The 17,521-nt window shown below is 44.0% G+C and overlaps 1 protein-coding gene across 1 annotated transcript in view; it reads left to right on the top strand.

Annotated features, from left to right (window-relative positions):
- SCYL3 (SCY1 like pseudokinase 3) overlaps window positions 1–17,521 on the top strand; it is a 469,360-nt gene that overhangs the window by 439,145 nt on the left and 12,694 nt on the right. The window contains exon 10 of the mRNA XM_069641305.1: window positions 6,229–6,396. Coding sequence (XP_069497406.1) covers window positions 6,229–6,396 — 168 coding nt within the window. The remainder of the gene's footprint in view (window positions 1–6,228; window positions 6,397–17,521) is intronic.

Here is a 17,521-nt window from a genome sequence, read left to right as displayed (position 1 = left end):
ATGCACTAAAAGTCTTTGCAGAATGTTCAAAAGAGGTTGGGGCGATTCAAGAAGGTAAAGTTAGAAGGTCTGGGGCCAACCCAGTTGGAAAGCCAAGGATTTAAGGGTCACCTTGGGCAAACTGAAGAAAGGGGAGGCCAGGTAGGACACAGTACCTTAAAGAGAGAGGAAGCTCCAGCGGTGGCAGTTGTTCCTGGCAGGGGTTGCACTTTGTTGTTTCGACCAGCGGAAGAGGGGATCTCGTCGAGGAGGAAACGTGGAGTCTATGCACTGCACAGGGATGAAACCAGCTGCGGAGTTCGTCGGTAAAAGGTGCGTTCCTTTTATTCGCGGTCAAACTGGTGAAGCTTGGCTATCAGGCCGCCGGGGTGCTTGGCACGGGCGATTCGACCAAGAGACGTCTTTGGAAGGCGAAAGGGGCGAACTGGTTGGTCCCACCAGCTCAGAGGAAGAAGACTCGTCCAGCAGAAGATCTTCTCTTGTCGTTGGGAAAGTGGTGAGTTTGTTGCAGCAGGGCTCCACCGGTGGTGTCGTCGTTGCAGATGGCTCAGCTTCTTCCCTCTTTGGATTCTTGGGTCCTGTGGCGACTTCTGAAGTTCCAGTCCCAAAGGCCCTGCTTTTATGCAGAAAAACCCCCATTCAACAGCCTAGCTCTCACTCAAACATGCGAAGTGGTGAGCTGGGCGGCTCACCACTGGGCCAATCAGAATAGAGTGCGACTTGAGTTGCTAAGGCAACGCAGTCCAGGGTGCCAATTCCCCTCCCCACACATCCTGTGGAACCCATACAGTGTGGCACCATTTGGAGGGCTTCTGTGAAGAAGCCCACCAAAAAGTGGAACAAAGGGCCCGACCTTGGTCAGAGTTGGAGACGGACACGAACACCATTTTAGAAAAGAGTTCTGGCTAAAAGACCCACCCGTTGGTTTAATAAATAAACCAGTGGTATCTTTAACATTGCACCAAAAAGTGGTGCGTTTAAAATGAATGGGAAAATCCCATAGGAAATATTCCAGTGGAATATTTTGCGTGGTAACCACTGCCATCAGCCAGAAACTCGACAAGGGGGGACTGGACAGTGCCCCCTTGAAAACAGACCCAGGGGCAATATAATTAACCCCTTCCAGTACTTCCACAATATTCTGGTTTGTACTGGTTCTGTTCACAATTTAGGACTAGTAAAGTCAATGGTGACTTTACATGCCCTGGGAGACAGTAGTCAGGCCCAGGGTATGCAGTCTGTTTGGGGGTCACTATGACACCCCTGTGTTACTGCACGGAGGGTGCTGTGTAACACACATAAAAAATAGATGATACCCTATGGAGTAAAAAGAAAACCCCATAGCCCATAAGCACATACAAAGTCAAAGACATACCTCAAATCATGCCTAAGAGTGGGAGGAAAAGAGTCTCACTCTTAGCAGGAGAAAACAACAAACCCCAAAAATCCAGCAAAGCTGCTGGGGGACTCACTAGGTTTGGGAAATTAGCTTTAGAAGAGAATTCTCCCTAACGCCGATGGTTCTGGTGCAGCCTCCATCCATGTCTGCTTAGCCCTACGTGTACTTGCATATGCTTCTATCTTTACCCTTTTTATGTTCCCCATAGAGTTGAAGATTCCAGCTTCCTTTTCCACCTCTCAGCGGGAGGCACAATCCACGCCACCCTCAGTTTTCCGAGGTGTGACAGCCTCAAGCTCCTTCTCTCCTTGGCTACATCCCAGCGCAGTCTGACCCCGTTGCTGGATCTGGGTAGTAGGCAGTGCTGCCCCTACAATGTACTGTGCCTTGTAATTTGTACTAAGCGCCCTTTTACTCCCGGGTCTGGAGCGCTATAGAAATAAAATAAACAAACAAGCTCACCCAGTGGTTGCTGTACTCACCACACCCCCACCATGTGCTGCATCCACTGCGAGTCGCCTTTACAGTGTAGTGAGCCGGGGTTGCGGGGGAAACCCCTACAGCCCCCGTAGTATGTAAGTGTGTTTGCATGAGAAAGGTGCAAACCTTTGGTAGTTCGCACCTTTCTCATGTGAACATTCAGGTCGCGGCAAAATCTGCCGCGGTCAGATCACTTAGAATCGTAATTCCATGCCAAGGAACTTAAGATCAACATTAGACTATTTTCCCTTTAGAAAAAATATAAAATTGAACTGTGCTTTTCAAGTCGTCTTGCCAGACTTTTGTTTCAATCTTATTACTTGTTACCACAAACATGTCCTCGTGGTAATAGGAAATCAATGTGCTCAAGAAATGCAGCATATGAGTAGGTGTATTACAACATAGATCTTACCTGAATGCCATCTGCGGCCACTCTTGAAACGTATGCACTTAACTGATATCTGTAGATCTGCTGTGCTCAACCTGAAGGTAATGACCACAAATCCTCATCCCCCACTCTTCTAGGGCAGGTACTGCTGACAAGCTGCAGACACAGAAAAATATTGCTATGAAAACATCCCGAAAGAGATAACCTAATCACAACCAACACGGTCAACATTAAGCAAATTAGCAAAGTCTAAATAGACCCAAGTCATTCCGAAAGTGACAACCCTAATTGTGTTTGTCCTCACCTGTCCTTGTCGTTTTGCTCCCCACTCCTGTGTCGCTGGAATAGACGACCACTACCAAGCTGATCGTACAACGGGGCGGGCTGAGCTTTACTGCCTTGCAGCTGTACTGGCTCATCTCGCCTGCAGACGGTTGTCGTGCAGCAGGGCTGCAACATAGGAAGCCTACAGCAAATCAACATAGTGCTACCCCCAGCATAGACGAAAGTATCATAATAACACTTTAATGATAGTAATGAATGCAACGCATGCCGTTTTTAATAAGAGTAATTGGTGGATTTTCACCCATTTACCGCAACATGGGAACAAGGGGCTAGGATGGTATATTCACCCTTTACCTTTAACGACTGCTTGCTATGTCTCTCTTAGAGCACTATTCTTTGGCCGTTGGAATGATAGCGTCTCAGGGAACTTTGATGGAACTAATTTAAACGATTTTGAGAAACGTGAATTGCCAAAAAACAAACAGTTACACGTTCTGCGATCATAGCTGGCAACAGATAAATCAACTCTTACATCATAAGAGGGCACACACCAAAAGATTACACCAATCACAAGACTGTATACCTACAGACTAAAAATATCCAAATTGGGGCTTGGTACATCTTTGCGCTCTCTACCTAACCATTTAATTAGAACTACTTCTCTTAAGCTTACATTTTTTTTTTTTTATTTGAACTTTACTCAGTTACAACTAAGTTTTGTCAAAACTTCCACGTCTTCAGGAGCTTGTTCTCAGAGAACAGCTTACATTAGAACACGGTCAACTAGCTGCATCAGTTATGTTAAAAATGTGACCCCAAGCCTGAAGTCTTCCTAACTTATAGTTCAATGTTTCGAAACCACCTAATGCGCCAGATCCCTTTAACTCATTTGTTTATCAGATCTAAGTTGGGAATCAATTGCCATTTGACACCTTATTTAATACAATAACACTGTTGATTGTACAGTTCCTGCCAAGTACAAGCTATGTACTTGTATTTAGAAGTAAGGAATGGCAATAGGTTTATTAGTATAGGCCCTTTTTATTTTGACAGGCTCCACTAGGACTGCATTATTAGTTGTTTTTTTTTTGCTCCCATCTTTAGACTTGGGGTTAGATAGGCGTTCTATCAACTCATTGAAGTTCAATAAACACCATTGCACTGTGATCATTTGTCTCTGTCTTCACTCGATGATACCATCCTTCCTTACAGAACCCGTTCCACATGCTATACCGGGTGCCAGGGCCTTAATCGGGGGCACCTTGACGTTCCACATGCGGCATTCCCCGTGAAAAGGGTACATAACACCATTAGCACCTGTCACATAAACTGGGACAGGGCTAATTTAAAGTATTTTCGTTTCGTGTACAGGCCACCTTGCAGTGTCCCGTTCGCAGAAAGAAAATCATTTACCAAGATGGCCACAATGGAATGAGAAAGTGCCATTTGCATGGTGGCGAAAGTCCAGCGGAGAGGAAGCAGTGGCCGCAATAAGGTAATCAGGAAGTGGGGCTGGGGTAAGAAATGGTCCAGCTGTGAGGGGAAGATGGCAGCCGGGTATCAGCCGGCTTGGAATGTGGGCAGATCAGCAGATTTAGCTCACGTTTCCAGCCTCCGGATTAGCTGGCGCCCCCCTGTGCGAATGTTCATTAAATGTATAGCTTCATTTTTCATTGTTATGAATACAATTCTGTTAATACTGAATAACTATATTAAGCAACTTTTCCAGCAAAGTATTCACCTTGTGGCCACAGGTTCTGTCATTCTTTTTGCTGTTTACATTGAAAGTTTTCAGAAATGCTGGGAAGTGAATCTAACTTTGACAGCTACCAGCAAAGCACTTCATGCACAGCAACAAGAAAAACGGATGCTGATAAGAACCCCACATTGCAAATCCTGAAGCAAGCATGTAATTGTGATGCTGCTGGCTTGGTGCATGAAAGTAGGCACCTAGCAAAAGTCTTAATTGCCAAACCAGCAGCCAGATTGTTCTGCAAGCAATCTCCCTGATGCAAGGGTCAAGTAACCACTATAAGCTGGTTCCATAACTCATAGAATCGGGGATCGCAATACAAGATGGTTTAAGCAAACTGCTGCTGGACACTGCAGTCTGCTGCAGTCACAAAATGAAACTGTTCTTATAAAACTAAACTATAACACATGGCTAACTAATGAAGAAAATCTGGGCCAGATAGTCATGTAACAGATGCAGCAGTAGAGTTTTGTTCCCAAAGTCATTTGATCAAATGCACATCGCACATCCCAATTGAAATACTTCATTCAAGTTTGGTTTGGGCACAGCCGATGCTTCAAGAAACAGTGGAGTGCTGTACAGGCAATCATCGGCTTTTGACTACCTCAGCGCAATTTAGGTGCATAAGGCTTGGTCATACAGGTTGGGGGGGGGTGTGATGAATACCAATGGTTGATCAGATTAGGAGTGTTGTAGAAGATGAAGGGAGGGGCAAGAACATACAGTGCAGAAGGTAGCTGAAGTGTGACTTGAAAGGACTCGGGAATCGAGAGGGAAGTAGGTTTGGAGCATTGATCTGCATTGCTAAAGATGACCCAATCATAGCATCCAGCACTGGTGTGCAGGCAATTTCAATTATATGTCTTTTTATGTTATTAGATGAAGCTCCTTGGTTGGAGTAGATTTCCCATCACCTTAACTCTCTCATAGGATCTTCTACAGCTCTGTTTTCATTTTGAGGGAATGAAATGACGGGCTGAATATCCAATCTAGCATGTGTATCATGCCAAAAAGGCATACCTCCTTTGCACATGGTGCCTTGCAACCAAAGGGCAATAAAAGCGGTTTTCCCACCCCTTCCACTCTAAAATGAAAAAAGGTACAGTAAAGATCACCAGCAAGCACATATTTTAATCCAAAATAGATCACAAGTTTGAATTTGTTACTTTTTGCATGAAGCTTTTGAAAAGTAAGTACTCAAAAGAAAAAGTGAAATCAGTCCATCATATTTTTTAGTTTGAGGCAAACCATGTGTGAAAGATGCAAAAACACATACGTTTGTAGATTGTTCTTTTCTGAGTGAACCTTAGTTACGTAAATATAAGTCCTATGAAAAGAAAAACACCCAATTAGTGAAATTACTATTTTATTTTGGATTTGTAGAGCGCACTGCAGCCCACAGGCATCAAGGCGCTATAAGGATACTTAAGAAGGCTTGCTTGCGGGTTACAATAAGCGGCCCTAGAATACCGCTTAGAGACTGTAATGTAACCCTGTAAGCAACTAAGTACAGTATTCTACATTGCATAGTGTCCAGTTCAGTGAGCAGTATATGTAAAATATCGCACATGAGGGATAAGCCCTTTAGACAAAGAGCCTAGTTTTTAAGGCCTTGCGGAAGGCAACTGCTGACATGCTCTACACTATGTAACCCACAGCAAAAACTGAACTGGGTCTTAAGTGTGTGATTAATGGGTGTCACAAATTCCCAAGTGAATGGTACTTGCTAAATCCACCCTCCCATAGTTGAAGGTTTTAGTCGTCTTTGAATTCAAACCTGAGACCTGCAGGTTTCTGGGCGGATTCTCAGCCCGCTGTGCTATTTTGCCATCTGTTTTTGCTCTACAAAACTCAATTCTAAAGCAGACATGCTTGGTTATTGTTGGGAAATGTCTTCACGTTTTTAACTCCTCTTCTTTGCAGATTCTCCAGTTCACATGAATCATATAATGCAGATAAACCAACCTATGAAGCATTATTTTGGAAATGTGTTTTCAAAATCCTCTCTCTCAAAATATGAGTTGGTTACCAGCAAAGTGTCCCAAAAATACAGTGTACAAGAAGAAGAAATTCTGACCTCAATAAGCAAAGGTATTTTTTTTGATTGTCAACAAACTTCTTGCATCTTTCTTTGTTTTCCTTTTATGTGATTAATGCAGTACTCTTTTTAATAATAAGAAATCAACTGTTCAAGAGTTTCTTTGCAAGAGCGGAGTAAGGAATACAGAACTTTACTGGAAAAGAAAGTAGATTTTAACATGGTAGGCTCATGGGGCCTACTCTGCTAAAAAAATGTCTGATCAGGAGAACGGGGAGCTGGCATCTCCAATCTCAGAACGAAGTATGTTTTTTGTTGATGTAGTGAATTTTACTTATTTGGGCAGAGGATGTTACCACATTTTCCCCCTTTAAAGGTTCTAGGGCCTTCGTTTAGTAATTCTATGAACACTGCACACTGTAAAAAAAAATCTTTGAGGTTCTGCAAGCCTACTTGTAATTTGTTGAATGTAAAAGGGCAATGTTCTGAACCATAAATTCCATATCTACAAAAGCATGAGCTAACTTTGCTTACCCATCTTCCTACATATGTTTAAATATGATGTAAAGACTGGTCTAGCAACTATAATCATGTGACTTATATTCCTTTAAATATATCTAAAATAACTCTTAAAATGGGCTCCTGTTGCTGCTTTGCATATTTATAAAGCAAAGCTTCCTCTTACTGTAACAATTCCAAAGGGTCTGGCCTCATTCTTTGAAGCAAACACATATACACAATTGCAGAGCATTATTATAATGATTGGAGACTATATTGGTAGATCAATGTGTGATGGTGTGGGGAGGTGCAATTGTATGAAAGCTAATGTGTGTTGCTTGCGTTCTTTTGGCTGCCAGTTGAGAAAAGTTACACTGATTTACACAGGGAAATAACAAATACTGCAAGGGTGCACCCAGGTCTCGGCAACTTCTGAGGTCAATTTGCAAGTCATAAAGCCACAAGCCCCATCCCTTACTCATTTTTCTCTTATAATAATGTATAGTTGACTCACCAGATATCTATGGGATTTATTCTTGTTCTCCGACATCTCTTGTGTATCCTCCTGGGGAATTGCCACAAAGAAATGTTATAATAATTATTCTTCTTGAAAGGAAGCAAACCTAAGTGTGGAAGCCTTGGAGCTTAACTTTCTTGACATCTAGCTTGAATTTGCCAGATTCACTCTGCAGTTCATTGTTGAAAGGATGCTCCAACATCTCAAGTGTGAATATTTTATTCAATTGTTTTTAAAGTTGTGAGTAAAATCATTTTTTAGGGAGTGAAAAATAATTGTTATGCGCAATGTGGGTAACTGTTAGACGAGTAAAAATATATTAACTATAAAATGGATACAATTTCATGTTCTTTCTTGCACAAAGTAATTCATGCAGATATCTCAGAAGCACCTCTCCACACAAGACAATATTATTAGAGTTTCTTTGTGTGCCACTCTTCTGCTTGTATTCCTGATCTGAAATTACCTGTAGACCTGTGGACATTTTAGCTGGGCAAAGACCTCTTAGTTGTTTGTTCCCTATTTTTTGTTTGGAGTATTTGCCTATTTCAGGGAGTAAAAGGCGCTGGTATGCCACCTATGTAAGGCTGCATACACTCACAGCTCAACTAAAGATCTACAATATCAGGGCTCGAAGATTCCTTGATCTATCTGTGCCGATTGCCAGTAAAACATTTGCAGACGCCAAGAAGTGATTTCAAGACTGAGGCTTCAGCTATGCAATGTTATATTCAGCAAAACTAAGGATAACGCATGAAAGACAAACCTACAGCTTTACTGCTTTTAGTGATATGCTGTACTTTGCTAGATTCATTGGAAGCCACTGGCATGAACACGATTCAGAAACAGGATTGCTTTAAACTTGACAACTCTGTCTCTACTAAATCATCCACTTTCAACAAATTATCATGACTGCTCCACACCACTGACAAACACACCTGTGGTCCTGTTTACAAGTTACTAAAGTTTAACATCTTTCATGATTTGCTGTCTATTTCTTTATAACTAGATATAGTTCTCTAATTCTATCCTCTTAATTGTATCTTTTTGGGTACAGGTTATGATCCAAATTCACCAAATGCTTTAGTTTGTTTGAATGTGATGTGTCTGGGTTTAAATGAGCAGGATGGGGAAATGTATATTTTCTTTAATGGTCTCATACAACAAGCAAAAACATAGTTCAAAGTCTGTGTACACTCATTCCTCTTGTGATATGTAGGTGGGTTAAAGTACTCAAACAGGAGGTGTGATAAAATATGAAGCCCGACAAAATATACGCAAGGTTTTCATGCCAGGAAAAGCACCCATCCAAATTTAAACACAATGTGTTTGTAAGAAAAATAAAACTGATTAGTTTCCCAATGTTTTAGACCTCATTGAGGTCTTTCAATCACCCTCACCCCTCCTGAGACCTAGTCTTGACCGGCACCAATGCCACCTTGATTGTCTGGCTAGTCCAGAAGGTTACCCTGTTCCAAGAAACTAGGCTGGCCTTCTGAACCTCTTCCCACCAGGTCAGATGGTTCAGAAATCCATTTTAACAAATTGGTGTACAGCGGTGGGATAGGACCGAGGGAATCCAGTGTTGCACACTAGTGAAGGCATTTCAGATTACCCCTACCCAGGACACATAGTGACTTAGTAGGGATAACTGTAAAGGCCATAGACCTATCTAGATTGATGGAAACAATTACCAGTATAACCTTAAATGCTTCTAAATCGGAAACACTAAGAATGATGTGTGTTGAGAGAGGGTTACCTACCCAAGGCACACAATTGGAAATGATTCAAAGAATCTTGGAATAGCAAGAGTTGCAACTTGATGCCACTCTTAGCCATTGTGTTGCCCATACCTAGCAATTGTGTTGCCTATATCTAGCCACTGTGTTGCCCACTCTTAGCCATTGTGTTGCCGTATCTAGTCAGTGTTGCCTATATCTAGCCACTGTGTTGCCCACTCTTAGCCATTGTGTTGCCCATATTTAGCCACTGTGTTGCCCACTCTTAGCCATTGTGTTGCCTATATCTAGCCACTGTGTTGCCCACTCCTAGCCATTGTGTTGCCTATACCTAACCATTGTGTTGCCTATATCTAGCCACTGTGTTGCCCACTCTTAGCCATTGTGTTGCCTATGTCTAGCCATTGTGTTGCCTATACCTAGCCATTGTGTTGCATACACCTAGCCAAAGTTGATTGATAGCTGATCGCTGCCCTGCACTCACCCATCATGCCCAACATCACACCCCCACCGTATGCACTCATCCCCCCCACACCCTTCCTTCCATCCTTCTTCACTAAACCCACAGATCACAAACCTAGCACACCCTCGACCCGCTCCAGAGCTACTAACTCTAGAAATCAAATACTAGGCCTCCGCTCCAGATCCTCACCTCAAACCCAACCAGATAAAACTGTAAACAAACCAACTACAGAATACCACAAACTGGCCACCACCAAGAAGGCAGCCAAAGGGCAGAATACCACCCCACCTCCACTGCCACGCCCAGATTTACAATGTGCATGAATTAATGCCAGATCCCTCCCTGCCCACGCTACTGAAATTCATGACCTAACCAACCTCAACCTTGACATTCTCGCCATAACTGAAACCTGGCTATACAATGCCGCCGGCCCGGCCATCTCCCTAGCCATCCCATCAGGATACTCCATCCTTAGACAGGACAGAACACTATCCACAGGTGGGGGGGTAGCCCTCATAGTCAAAGATCACCTAGAAATAAGACAACTTTGCTCCAAATTAGGGGAGAACGTAGACTCACTATCTGCCAAGATCGCACTTTCTCCCAATACCACCATCACCCTCAATCTAGTATACCGCCCACCAGGCCCAATACTGGACTTTCAGGACAACCTCTCACATCTACTAGGGGAAAACCTTAAAACTACAACCAAAACTATCCTTTTAGGAGACCTTAACCTGGGACTCCACGACCAGAAAGATAGACCCTCCACTACACTAGCACAAGTTCTCCAGGAACTGGGCTTTGAACATAAAGTACTCCATCCTACCCATAACAAAGGACATACTCTTGACTGGATAGTTGACCACAACTGTGGCATCGACATCAGCTCCATCACACCTAACCCATGGTCCGACCACTTTCTCATTCACTTCCTCATCCCCATTCCTAACAACTCGGGGGGGAAAAAAACTCAAGCCAGCACCTCCAGCCCTGGCCAGAAGCGCCAAGAACATCACTAAAGAAAATATCCTACCTTACTTAGACACCCTCACTTCTAACCTCCCTGCCGCATCAGACCCAGCTGCGCTGGCGGATATCTAGAAATCCACCATTAGCACTGCCATAGATACCATCGCCCCTCTACAAAAGAAAAAATCTAAAAATACCAAACACTCAAATACCTGGTTCTCAGCAGAACTAAAAGAATTACGAACCAAAAAACGCAAAGCCCTAAACCTATGGCAAAGCGCGCCCAACGCATCCTCGCTATCTTCCTACAAATCACTGGCCACCCAATACAAAATAAGTATCATAGCAGCCAAATCCGCCTCCTACAATGAAAGAATCTCCAACGCCTCCTCTGAATCCAAAGAGCTTTTCGCCATCTTCAAGGAACTATCCACACCGGCTACTAAGTCTCAAGAGATTGTTAAGGACCAAGCTTGGTGTAACACCATACAGTCCGCCGTCATAAACAAAATTGAACTCCTCCAAGCAGAAATCATAGACCACCACAAAAATCTCACTCAGCACAACCTATCAGCAACCCATACGGAAACTGTGACTGAGAACACAAAGACTAAGCTCTTTACTCCTTTCAAATTTAGAGAAGTTTCAGAAAAAGAGGTAGTCGACATCGTCAACAGAATCAAACCTTCTAATTGTAAAGGCGACGCCTGCCCCGCTAAACTAGTTAGACTGCGTAGAAACACTAGCACCATTTCTTAAAACCTTCATCAATGCGTCCTTCAACTCAAACTCAGTCCCAACCAGCCTAAAAGTAGCCTGGGTGCACCCTCTTCTCAAAAAACCCACTCTAGATCCCGAAAACGCCAACAACTATAGACCCATCACAACCGCTCCCTTCCTGCTCAAGATCCTCGACAAAGTTGCCTATACACAAATACAGGAATACCTGGAAGAAAACCGCATTTTAGGAAAAAGAAAATCGGGATTCTGGCCGGGGCATGGGACCGAATCAGCCCTATTAGACCTCAAAATCCAACTAAATGACATCATGGACAAAGGCAAACCGGCACTCTTGCTCCTGCTAGACTTATCTGCCGCCTTTGACCTGGTCAATCACGATATTTTAGGCACGCAACTCAAAAATGAAGCCCACTTCTCGCCAGAAGCCATCTCTTGGGTCAAATCATTCCTCGAGGGACGACTTAGGAAAGTCTTTTCAGACTCTGCAAGCGCTACCCCAACCACCATCCACTGTGGCGTCCCACAAGGGTCCTGCACTGCACCCACCCTATACAACCTCTTCACCCTCCCACTGTTCAATGACTTGGACCATCGTCACATAGCATACACCAATTATGCTGACGACACGAAAGTCCTGCTCCCTCTCACAGGGGTCTATGAACAAGACGCAGCAGCATTAACCAAGATCTATACAGCCATCCAAACCTGGATGGCAGCCAACGGCCTCTGCCTAAACGGAGACAAAACAGAGATCCTACTAGTTGGTACCAAAGAAACACTAAAACTCCCACCGCAGTACAAATCCTTTAACATAGATAACTCCACCATCAGTCTCCACTGCAGTAAAAACGCTAGGAGTATACCTTGACTCCACTCTCTCCATGACACGGCAAGTCAATGCCATAGCCTCCTCTGCCGCACTCACCACGAAGATAATCAACGCCGTTAAACCCTTCCTATCCACCAAAAACTGCTTGGCCGTAGCTAGAGCCACAGTAGGTACCAAATTGGACTATTGCAATGCTCTCTTCCTGGGCACGTCTGCACAAAACCTAAAAAAAATGCAAGTCACACAAAACAATGCTCTAAGAGCAGCCCTAAGCATCCCTAAAAGGGAGCACATCTCCCAAGCCAGGAAAGAAGCCCACTGGCTACCAATAAAAGAACGGATACTATTTAAATCCATGGCCATCACCCACAGATGCCTTTCAGCCAAGGCTCCGCCCTATCTTTCTGAAAGAATCACCCTCAACACATCCACTAGACCCACAAGGTCACACATGACCAACCAGACCTACGTACCCACATTGAAAAGAAGCAAAGCCGGGGGGTCTAGCTTCCAACACTTAGCACACAAAAACTGGAACGCACTCCCCACAGCGCTTAGGAACGCAAACTCTTACCATGTCTTCCGCAGACTACTCAAAACCACGCTGTTTAACTAACTCCACCCCACCGTCCTAACTGTTTTTTCACAACTGTATGTAAATAAGCACAACTGTATATAAACGTGCATATATGTTCAGCAATGTATCCATATCTATACCATGTTTGCCTGTAACAAGTAAGAATGCTTTCAGTGCCACGATGCCCCTGGGCAGATGTGCGCTATACAAATCCAAATAAATAAAATAAAATAAATAAAAAATAAATAAATAAAATAAATGTTCTTACGCATTTTGATTTTACTCTCCATTTTTGTAATTTGATGGCATCGCTCAAGTGTATCTCGTAGCTAAATATATCCATAACTATAAAATATTGTGAACTAATATCTACATTCACACATGGATTTGACAGAGTTCCTTAAGGAATTCATGGTGAAGACCGCATCAGTTTATAAGATATAACATATTAGGAAGAAGGGACATTTGCACAGCCCTGGATCTTGTCCAAAGTCATTTCAGGCACTTGGAGTCCTTTTACAGCCTTACTTTGAAGGAGCATTCAGATATGTTTGAATGGATTCATATTTATTGGCAGCATATCCTGAAACTCACAAGTACACTTATACCAGGAAAATGTATTCTGAGGCATAATTCATGAACACAAGGCATAAAATAAGCAGTATTGCATCACAATTTGCATTGTAGTTCCGTAGTGTTGCTAATTACTTTGTCATTTGTGTAGGACAGCTGGCGGTTTAAATTACCCTGTTATAAGATAATGTAGCTCACCCTGCATTCTTCAGACCCTCCTTCCTTTGTTCGTAGCAAGTTCAAATGGGCTAATAGAGAGTGCAGCAGTAATTATCTCCCCAACTCTTAAACATGCCAAGTACCTGTGTGGGAGTGTTAGCCAGGAACGATTGTTTCTTTTTCAAATAATTGCAGGCCAACAGTAATCTGTTCCGTTCCATGCCTAGTTGTTGCATAATGCTTAATTACAGCATGGCTACTAAAACCTCATTGTCTCCACGATTTTCAATAAAACTCAGTTTAAGTTAGTGGTTCAAAATCTCAGTGTCACTATATTTGTATTGGGGTAGGGACATCATAGTGACAGCCATGAGAGAACACTTTAAACATTTAAATGATCACAGAGCCAAATGTGTTTGATAGAAAATGTAAGCATGTGACCTGCTGGTTGTATATATCCGTGCAGCTGGTGCACACCCCATGAGCTGATTGCAAACTCTTTGACATTGGAGCTCATGAACCGGTCTCTTTAAACTAGTTATAAATGAAAGTGATGGCCCAGAAACTACAATTTTCCACCTAGTTTGCCTAGTTCTCTGCCTGCGTACGCCATCCACTAAAGCACTATTGTGTAGTCTCTAGCTTTACTTTTACTCTTATATGATGAATACACAAAGCTAACAAGATGTTTACGCAAACTAGCGATCCATAGTTCCATCCGGCTCTAAATGTACAGATATACTGCAATAGTATAAACTATACTTGGTCTCCAGATGTCTCTTTGCTCTCAGATTATGATTATACCATATATTCGCATTTGGGGGAGAGGCCCTACTCAATCAGGAAGTGGGCAACTTAGGTAGAATCTGCAAGTAACTGCTCATGTTCCATGTCAGGCTTGTGGGTCATTCCCATGGTTGCTATTTTTGTGGCTGGGCCCAGAGCAGTGTCTCCCTATTGACCCCACTGAAGTCCCTTACCCCGATCCCCCCACTCCTCCTCATAGTCCCCCAGAACCATCACTCACCTGGGCACCATTACTCGCGAGCACATCTGAAAGCCAACATCCAAGTCCTGGAAATGATTTCGAATTGTGGACCTATTTATTTTTAGTTTGTTTTTAAGTCAAGAAGGCAAGCATGAATCATACTAAACAAGCTTCCCTTAAAACGGGAATCGCTGTGTTAATAGGTGATGCTCATTAGGCAATGCACATGCCGGTTAGACACCATGACCGGGTAAGTTTGATCTCAATAATTCGCAAGATCAGGATCCGAAGGAAGATTGTATTTTGTCATAATGGACTCGCCTTCCAACAGCCCTACAATGTTGCTTGCAAAAGAATAGAGCACTTCCAGCAAATGTTGCAAACCAACCATCATAAGTGTCCAAAAACTATCGCTCACTAACCTGATGTAAGTCTTAGGATCAATTGTGCAGGATGTGAGCCGCAGAACAGTTCCTTTTTTTTTTTTCCTTTTTTTTTATAACATGTTTATTTTTGAAACAGTTGCACAGTGGCGATCGCTACAGAAGGCGGGGCATGCATTGATGCATATTATGATTAATTCAAATGGCTGATTGGCTGATCTAACAAAGCCCCCCCCGTATCGCCAAGCTTCCCTGGTCAAATGTCTTCTTGGCCGTTCCAAGTGGGGCCTTTGGGTACCCTGCTCCATGACCTCGCATGGGGCCATGCGGGCCTCTCGGGGCTTGCTTGTGCTGGGAAATTTTGGTCATACTCCATAAGGGGGGTCCAAATGTCAGTGAATCGGTGTAGGAGGTACGCCTTAGTTGCAGTGACCTTCTCTGCCACCAAAATATCCCATAGTTTGACCCACCACAAGATCATGGAGGGGCCCTCAGTGGACTTCTATGTCTGGGCCATTGTGATCCTCGCCGCCAATAGCATTTACTTAAGTAATATGGCAGTTTTCCCGGACCTGGGATAGGTCCCTGGTGCTGGTGCACCCAGTAAGATAACCTCTGGTTCAATGGGAACTGTCACCTGGGTGATTTATTTTATGGTGGCGATACATTGATTCCAAAAAATGGCCATTTTAGGGCAGGTCACCACATGTAGAAGTAAGATCCCGGCTGTCCACAGTTACGCCAACATAAGGGGCTGATGGTTCGGTTGAATTTGTGTAGGCGTGTTGGGGGGGGGGGGGGTGTAGTACCAACGAAGGAGCAGCTTGTAGGTGCATTCACAGTTGGTAATGCAAAAGGAAGATGAGTGGGCTCCAGTCCATATATCCACCCAGATCTGGTTGTCTAGTGCGTGACCCAAGTCAGTTTCCCATTGTACCATGTGCGGGGGAGAGGAGGTCATCCTGTAAGAGTTTATAAAGCTTGTAGATCCTGCCTCTCATTGGTAGGTCCTGTAGGGTAAGTTCAAGAGGTCTGGGGTTTCGTGTAGGACTGAGGGGTGCGAGCACCAATGTCGGAGCTGGGCATAAGTAAACCTGTCAGTTTCGGTTAGTTGGAACAATTGTTTACATTCCTCAAAGGTGCAGAGTTGGCCGTTTTCAAACTGCCCCAAGGATTTGAGCCCTCCCGCTACCCAGTTCTTAAAGTTAGATGGATGAAGCTCTGAGGAAAAGGCTGGGTTATGAAAGACCGGGGAATGTGGACCTAGACCCCGTGGAATCCCCTTGGCCCTTAGTGCCCCGTCCCAAACATTCAGGGTAGATTTAATGGAGGCCAGGATCTTTGTACATGACTTTCGAGACGGTGGTGGGACATACCGGAGGGAGTGAAGAGGGAGCAGGAGTCGCAATTGCTCTAGTTCGTTATCCGGTTATCCGGTGAGCACCATGTTTGGAAGGGCACCAGTTGAGATGCCACATGGTATTTTCAAAGGTTAGTGACCCCCAGACCACCCAAGCGGGAATTGCCCATCATAACTCTCTGGAATAACCCTGATTTCTTACCCCTCGATATGAATCTAAATATTTTCCTCTATAGTCGCCATAAAGGAGGCACAGGGACTAACGGGTAGGGTGGCACAGGCATATAGGAACCGTGGAATAAGGTTCATCTTACAGACCTTGATTAGCCCAATATGAGAAATCTCTTGCGAAAGCCATCGTTCGAGGACTTGTTCTAGCTCCTTAACGAGAGGTGGGAAGTTCAGTGGGAACATCTCTTGGACAGGCTGGGAGGTGGACCCCAAGGTACAGGATTGATTTGTGGTTCCATTAAATTGGGCACAGGGGTCTGAGGCTTTACTCTTCGACAGAGTTTAATCCTATCCCCAGAGCTGCTGATTTCCCAAAATTAATGGTAAACCCTGCAACCTCCCCAAATCTGTGCAGTTCTTTGAAGGAAGATGATAAGGAGAGGCGGATATCCGTTAAGGACAGCAGCACATCGTAAAGCAAGACTTTGTTGCGAGGTGCCTATCAGTAGCCCTTCAATATTCAGGTCTTTTTCGAATTCGCTGGGCGAGTGGCTCCATTACCAGAGCAAATAGAAGCGGGGATAGGGAGCAGCCTTGTCTGGTGCCACAGGACAGGGGAGTGGGGTCCGACAGATTCCGGTTAACCCAGAGCAAGGTTTCGGGGGAGTGGTAATTGGCTAGGACCATGTTAGGAAAATTGGGGCCAAAGTGGAAAGCTTCTAGAGTGAGTCGCAGGAAGGATCAGTCCACCTTGTCAAAGGCCTTGGAGGCATCCAAGGCGAGCAGGGCTAATTTATGGGAATCTTGGGTTGCTATGTATCAAATTGAGGGCCCTTTGGATAGTGTCCCCAGTTGATCTATTTCGTATAAAACCTGTCTGGTCCAAGTCAATTAAATTAGGAAGGATCCTCGCCAAACGGGTAGCTTGTATTTTTTAGTAAATGTTGGCATCAATATTCAGCAAAGAGATAGGTCTCTATGAACAGTTATCCCTCGGGTCTTGACCGGGTTTAAGCAGCAGAACAGTTATTGATTCCTGCATGGAGGAGGTGACCGAGCCCGAGGTACCAAAGGAATTAAAGAGGGCTGTCAGCGGGGCAGTGAGTTGTGGGTGGAACAGTTTGTAGAACCGTGTTGTAAAGCCATCTGGGCCCAGGGCCCTAGGTTTCAAGGATTTTATGGCTTCTTCTACCTCCTCACCTGTGATG

This window comes from Ambystoma mexicanum, chromosome 1q (assembly GCF_040938575.1).
Source record: "Ambystoma mexicanum isolate Mex_15411 chromosome 1q, UKY_AmexF1_1, whole genome shotgun sequence".
NCBI lineage: Eukaryota > Metazoa > Chordata > Amphibia > Caudata > Ambystomatidae > Ambystoma > Ambystoma mexicanum.
This window is presented reverse-complemented; position numbering and strand designations above follow the sequence as displayed.